The 7500-nt window shown below is 36.3% G+C and overlaps 1 protein-coding gene across 2 annotated transcripts in view; it reads left to right on the top strand.

Annotated features, from left to right (window-relative positions):
- Positions 1-318: 318 nt before the first annotated feature.
- The window catches only part of LOC138006788 (lipid droplet-regulating VLDL assembly factor AUP1-like), a 23247-nt gene continuing 16065 nt past the window's right edge, over positions 319-7500 (top strand). For both annotated transcript variants that reach the window (XM_068853353.1, XM_068853354.1), the window contains exons 1-7: positions 319-480; positions 3475-3612; positions 4343-4430; positions 5197-5265; positions 6033-6144; positions 6276-6348; positions 7259-7295. In XM_068853353.1, the coding sequence (XP_068709454.1) occupies positions 449-480; positions 3475-3612; positions 4343-4430; positions 5197-5265; positions 6033-6144; positions 6276-6348; positions 7259-7295 (549 nt within the window). In that variant the 5' untranslated portion in view covers positions 319-448. The remainder of the gene's footprint in view (positions 481-3474; positions 3613-4342; positions 4431-5196; positions 5266-6032; positions 6145-6275; positions 6349-7258; positions 7296-7500) is intronic.

Genomic DNA, 7500 nt, shown 5'->3' on the forward strand with positions numbered 1-7500 from the left:
TTTATGGATAAGTGGGAAAAGCAGATCTTAAAAATTGTTATTGAAATCCAGAAAGAAATTGGGGGAAACAACGCATTTTTCAAAAGGTAATCAATCAACAATATTGCAAACAGCTTAAAATACAAAGCAATGTATGGCACTCTTTTCTCTCTAAAAAATGCATGGTTACGCCCAATTTTCTTGTTAGATACCAAACGATCTTGGTGGAAAGTTCTGCTTTCTCTGCATCACAGTGAGCATGCGCAATAACAATAGCAGGCAAGTCTTCCAAAGGAAACTTTGCAGGATGTTACATGTAGTGTCTTTCGCTTTTCTGTTGTTTGCTGACTTGTACAATTCTGAAAGACATTGTGATCATGGTGATGTTTCACGAATTTTGAGGCAAAATTTTCAAATGACTGATCTATTTTAAACAGTTCCCTCTTTGTGAGATTCCAAGGAAGTTGCAATGGCTTTAAAGGATCTCTTCTTTTTAAACAGGTATGGTGGTTTCACTTAAAACCCAAAGGTGGTAGATGCGCTTCGGCCACTTACCATGCTATGCCACTCTTTAATTTGCTTTGTGGAGGTCATCCTTAATTGCTTCAATTCTGTAAGCGTAATCAAAGCTTGTGGCAGATAATTTTAGCTTAAGGATTGTAAGAGAGGGTCATTCAATTAATTACCAGTTTATGAAAGATGTTTGCTCCTTTAAAAAAGTTTTAAATCGTCAGCTGTTTTAACGTTGTTCATTTGTCAGCAAAATTAAGAAACGTTAACGTCATCACAATCACGAGCAATAAGTATTACCAACGAAGTTTAAAAGATTTTGAATAGTAAAGCAGAGTTGATCTATACAAGAAAATCAATTGTACTGTGTTTAGTGCAATTTTTGACGACATGTATACGCGAATAAAGGTCTACAGGTAGCATCACGTAATAATTATGATACATGTAGCTTCTTTAGCGCCCCCCTCCCCCGAAGAATGGCAAGATTTGCAAATAAGCGATAAACCAATTCGTTTTTTTTTCAAATTCACTGACAAAATTTCAAAACTGCTTTCACATTTTCCGTGGTGCAGACAAAATTAATATCACAGCTTTAAAGCCCAATTTTTATAATCTTTGACAACTGTTGCATTAAAAGTAATAATAAAAATGATTTGCAAACTTACAAAGAATCTACATGTAGTTCTAGTTTATTGACTGATAAAGCAGTAGGTCCACATCACATCAGTATAAAAGTATACTAGATGATTACATACAAAATGAATAAATACCCATCAAAATTAATGATCTGTGAGTGAGACTTGACAGACTTTATTCTGTCTAATGCCAGACAATTTTTAAAGTCGTCCACTCCATTAATCCATTGACTCCTTGGAGTAAGACCAAGAGAAAATGAGGGGACAGAGAGGGAGGCTCAAGGCGTTGGCCGGGATATGTTATGTCCACGAAAGTTATTTTTAGACGAGCAGAAGTCTTTGTTCTAGCGGAAGTCTGTCGTCTGAGACGTCCGCCTGCAGTCTTGGCTCGCTCTCAGGTTCTTAGTGAAAAGAGAAAATGATGGCGCACGTGGAAGGCTGATGAATATTTATTTTCTTTCAAACATCGGACCGAGGTTGGCCTGCATGCGGACGTCTCGGAAGACTTCCGCTCGTCTAAAAATAACTTTCGTGGACATGACATATCCCAAGGGCTGGACCGGGAGCCTCCTTCTCTGTCCCCTCAATATCTCTTGGTAAGACTTAAAGGGACACTGTCATGCGATGACTTGCGCAGTAGTTCTCACAACCCGAGATTTTGACAGACTTTTAATTTTTGCTTTTTAGACTTAATATGGCTTCTGAAAAACAATAAAATGCACATTTATCTATTATCAATTATTTCAAGTCCAAGAAATTAAAGCAAACGAAAAGATCATGCCATGAATTCAGTGAAGTGTGACTGGAAACACTTTCGGCCATACAAGTGCTCATACAGAAATATTTTTTTCTCTGGGATATATTAATTAAACATATTATCAAGGTTAACATACCATTTCAAAGCTGAAAGAAAGCACATTTATTTTCAAGAGACAACTTTGAAGTCATTTTGTAATTTGTGCAACAAATAAACCCAACCAGTGCAATTCCTCTCATCTAGATAGTAAACATTTATCAACAAACAATGATGTGTTGGTCTCTGACATTTTAGCGACTAGCGAGAAGTGAACCACGAAGATGGACTTCTATCCTTGTTAATAGTGAAACTGCTTGCACTTCATTTACACCATACGTTGAATTTCTCATGAATTCACGTCTTAAGAAGTTTCTCTTTGTTGTAGGTGCTGTATTGGTATTTTGACTGCTCTTCTTTGCTTTCTTGAGGCAACTGAATTACTATTTGTGCGCTGAGAGCATTCTGCATGCGACAGTGGCCACCATATTGTCTGCACCTCTCCAAACTTGAAAACATTAGGCTAACTAACTATTTCAAGTTTCGATTGACTGCGCAAGTATGCACAGACTTTGACTGTGTTCCTTTACACAGATTTTACTCAGTCTAATACCAGACAATTTTACTCATCAAGTGGGGACATCGTAGGGTGCCTGTGGAGTCAATGGATTAAGAAGAATTAAAACCACTCAACATTCTCGGAACGATTATTATGAGCAACTATCTGAGAGGGGTCAATGTTCTCTGTATTTATAATGTTGCCTGGTACATTAGTTTTAGAATACCGTAGAATCCCGGTTATAAGCCCTGGGCTTATACAATTTCGTAAGGGTTTTTGGGAGGGCCTATAATCGGGGGGGGCTTATAACCCGGGGGGCTTATAATAGGGAGGAAAAAAACGTCTAAAATCCGTTCTATTAAAATGAAAATTTTAATCATGTCTACTTTCAATTGCAACAATAACGGATTGTCAATGTGTGATTGTCAATGTGGTACGGGGCTGCACAGAGGTACCCCAAAACTACGTAAGGCAGAACGATCTCTTTATGGGATTTGAACAACCGCAACAAATAAACTGGCAACCGAGAGCGGAACAGAGATCAAGTTTAGTTGTGACTTTGATGGAATACGATTCATTGAAATCCAGTTAAAGAACCGTTGCTGTAATTGATTTATAATAATAAATATGTCGCTAATGTACCGCCTAATTATTGTTAACTGTATACGGTACCCGGTATAACCGGGAGGAAATTTCTATTAGCAGAGAGGTGGGCTTATAATCGGGTGGGCTTATAACCGGGAGGAAATTTCTATTAGCAGAGAGGTGGGCTTATAACCGGAGGGGCTTATAACCAGGGGGGCTTATAACTGGGATTCTACGGTATTTTCAATGTTGCCTGGTAGTTTTAGAATGGTGGGTTATGACTGACACTTTAAAGCCACCAAAATTAATCATAAAATGTATCATTTTTTGCTGCTTCAATTGAAACAGTTACACTACTGTCATTAATTTTGCAGTGTGTTCAATTAATTTTGGGGGTTGTTTTTTATTCTTAGGTTCCCAGATGGAGGAGCTCTGTTCCTTTTGCTCTTTTACATTCCTTGTGGACTATTACTTGCAATATTTAGATTCTTCTTTGGACTACAGCTTCTTGTTATGATGTCAATTTTACCAAAGCAATCAATGGTGAAAAAGTAAGAAATAACAACATTAAGAAGAAATCCGATAGAAAATCAAGCAATTTCAGTTTTTAGTGGACAAAAATCTGGTACCAGAATACTTTAAAGTATTTTACAGTTCTTTTTACATTTTTTTAAAGCTAAAGATATAAATAATTGCCTGAAATAACACTCAAAACAATTTCCCATGGGAACGAGAAAATTAAATTTCAAAGTTCAGAGAAATTATACAAACATAGGTAAAATTTCATCATCAGTTTCATTTTACCAGTACTTTTAATTGTTTCTTACGAAGTTCAACAGTTGTTTAATTGACATTTGGTGTTGCTGGAAATGATTTTTTTTTTTGAGAACATATTTAAAACAGTCGTACAGAAACTTGGAAAATGATGTATATACTCTTGGTACTAGGTTTTTGTCCACTTGTTACTTGAACTTCTAGTGGATTCCATCTTAAATTTTTGTACATAGGGGACATTTTAAATATCATGCTGAAATCCAAAGGTCTCTTTTCAGATTATTAACAGAAGTCACAAAGTAAGGACAAAACTGCAAGGCAGCCATTAACCCAGCTTTGACTCCCAAGCCAGCCTGAACCGGCCATACTTAGTATTTTACTCTATGACAGTGCTCTTGGAAATAAATGAATTTGTTGAACATTATAAGATTATTATATAAATAGTAGCTTGTGTGTAGATCATTTATAAAATTAATATTGGTTCTCACATGTACTGTCACATCACAGGATTCTGTTAAGAGTGTCGTGTTGTATACTTGGTGTAGCTGTCACACAAGAGGGAACTGCAGAAAATTACAAAAAAGATCAGCATAAGGTATATTAATTTTTAATTAATAATCACTAGCTGAGGCTTACTTGAAAAAATCTTTAAGCTAGTGCTTCTGGGGAGGACTGTCTTAAAGGTAGCAGGTACATGTAAGAATGAACAGGGCAGAGTGGACAGGATTTTTTATGTCAGAGTCTATAAGGTTCCCTTTCTACAACACCTTATAAATACCTTTAGTAGTATCGCGATCTTCTTATAGTTTTGCCTATGCGCGAGCCGTCAATACCGGTATTTCGTGGTATTGCAGTCTCACTTTTGCGGCCTGTGATTTGTTCTAATGTTGAAATTGACATCATTGTACTGAATTGGGTTGCTGACGTACGCAAACAAATACGTTTTGCAGGTAGAAAAAATTGAAATTATATATTCCGTATTGGGCGGAGTCGCAAAGTTTATTGTTATGTGATTTTTGGTGGTATGTGGGTCGTAATCCATGAAAGCCATAAAGAAGAAGGAGTAGCAGTAATGTATAGTTTTGGTGGTATCATTGTAAACACAAAGAAAGAAAGAAATCCTCATTGTATCCAAGTTCTGGAAATATTTATTATTATAATGTTGCACTTCATTTCAGAGTTGTTTTTTAGCTTTAACTTAAGACAATTCATTCCTTGGACCTTTGTCAAGTATTGATTTATGAAAGGGTTGTATAAGAGCCCTAAATGGTAATAATAATAATTATTATTTAATTATTGGACTAAGTACAGTGTACATGTACATGGTTTGATTGCTCACTGATGTGACTCTTAAATTTCAGCTTGTTATTAGTAATCATGTTACTCATCTGGATAATGTTGCAATTGAGACGATTATATCAAGTGTTATGGTTAGTTCTGTCAAAATCCTCCTAATAATAATAATTGTAATTTTGAAATCTCTTAGTGGGCCAATGTCGTACTATTTTTGGAATGATGGACAGTGCAGATTGAAAAAGAATTATTATTACAGTGAAACCTCTATTAAGGTCGTCAGAAATTAGCATAATCTTTAGTAGACAAACACCTTTAGAGGCTTGTGACAACTTTCGCACAAGAGAAAGCTCTAATACCAAGAAACAAAACTACAGTACTGAGAAAAAACAAGTTCTCCTCAAAATGTTGAGATGAGGTTCTCTGAACTTTGAACAATCTAAACTATAGCATAAACTGAGTTGATTTTATAACTGGAAAAGAAAGCAATTTCTGTAACTGAAATGTTGCATTATGGGTCCATAAGTGATTTTAGAAAATTTTACAAGGATATCTGTCGCTGAAAAGCCAAACTAAGTATTTTAAACTCTTGGTGGCCGCTTAATAGAGAACTCTCACAGGGACGGCCAAAAGGTGGCCGCATGCACTTAATAGAGGTTGCTGCTTAATTAAGGTTTTTTTTTTTTAAATAGAGGTTTGATTTACAAATTATTTTATCATTATACTGTTATTTCTGGGCTTTGATTTAAGTGGCCGCTTAATGGAAGGTTCCACTGTATTTCAGGGCCAAGTTGTTCAAAGCTTTAAGGTGAATTGAGGTTAATTAGTACATAGTATCCAACAGGTTTTGTTGGCTCCTTATTCGTGGCACTATTCATTTTGATTTTGTTTGTTTATTTCTCAGCCATTCAATAAATGTGACTTTCCCTGGCTGATTAAATGGGTCTTAGGATACAAAGAATTTGGTGATAAAGAAAAGGAAAATATGGATAATGGAATAAAAGAATATTTACAAGGTGGATTAACTTTAACTCCATTACAACAGATTATTGCAGTTACATGTACTTCTTTTGTGGTTAGATTAAAACTACATGTATTACAAGTATATATTATTAAGAAATGAACTTCTTGCTTTACTTCTGTTTAGAATCTAGCTTTCCTCTCTTGGTATTTCCTGAGGAGCAAATCACAAACGGGAAGAGAGGTCTCTTAAAGTTCAAGTATGTCTTTTAATACCTACAGCATGTACATTGTCTTTTTTTTAAGGTTATACTGTTTAACTTAACAGTCCTCTCGTTACCACTTTTTTCACTCCACAATATTTTTGCAAATTGATTACAAGAAAGTATTAAGAGGAAACTGAATCTCTTTAAACTGGCATTTCAAGGCATATAGCACTTATTAATTTTGGTCCTCATCAGTGTTTTTGCTTTTACATGTGGCCCTTAACACCGCATCGACCCCTAGGCGTGAGACTTAACAGAGTTTACTCTGGCAAACGCCAAATGCCAAACGCCAAACGCCAAACGATTTTACTCAAAAAGTACATGTCCCCTTCATCAACCCATTAACCCCTGGGAGTGAGACTCAACAGATTTGTCTAATACCAGACAATTTTACTCATCAACTAGGGGGCATCCCAGGGTGCCCCCACCAACAGGCAACACTCTAATAATTGTCGTCACAACTCCTACTCACCATAGCCTGAGTGTGTAGCACGCGGTTTGGTGAATTTTAGAAGCTTCTTTCCACGGGGTTGACTTTTGAGTGATTGTTTGAATGTAAATGGCTAAATGAAAAGCAAGTGAAGGGGGAGGGGTTGAGGACTCCTTTCTCCTCAGCCGCTCTCCCCTTGTGTTCTCATTTGACATCGGTCCATGTTTTCCCACTGCCATATTCAAAAACAGTCACTTGAAAGTCAACCCCAGTGGAGAGAAGCGTCTAAAATTCACCAAACTGCCTGCCACACTGGCTATACTTACCACAATGCAACTTCTACCTTCAAAAGTTGTGAAAACACTGATAAAGTTTAAGAGGTTGATTGATACTTAAACTGCTCTGTAGCTTTTAGTAACCAGACATGAAATAATAGTAATTATTAAGTGCCATCTTTTGGATTCTGTATTGCAGCCCATGGGGATTTCAGTTTAGCGACACTGTTTTGCCTGTAAGTAATGGGTAAAACTTGTATTTGGGTAGCTGCATAGATCTTCCCATTTGATTGCTTACTTAATGAAATAAGGAGAATAACTGTGAGTGATGGAATTCATAATGATGTTATACAGCATGACAGGGCAAAAACATGCTGACTCAGGGTGGAATCTCTTTAAGACTGACTGTTTTTAAAATTGAATGAAGGGGGTAGTTTCTAA

Source organism: Montipora foliosa, chromosome 6 (assembly GCF_036669935.1).
Source record: "Montipora foliosa isolate CH-2021 chromosome 6, ASM3666993v2, whole genome shotgun sequence".
NCBI lineage: Eukaryota > Metazoa > Cnidaria > Anthozoa > Scleractinia > Acroporidae > Montipora > Montipora foliosa.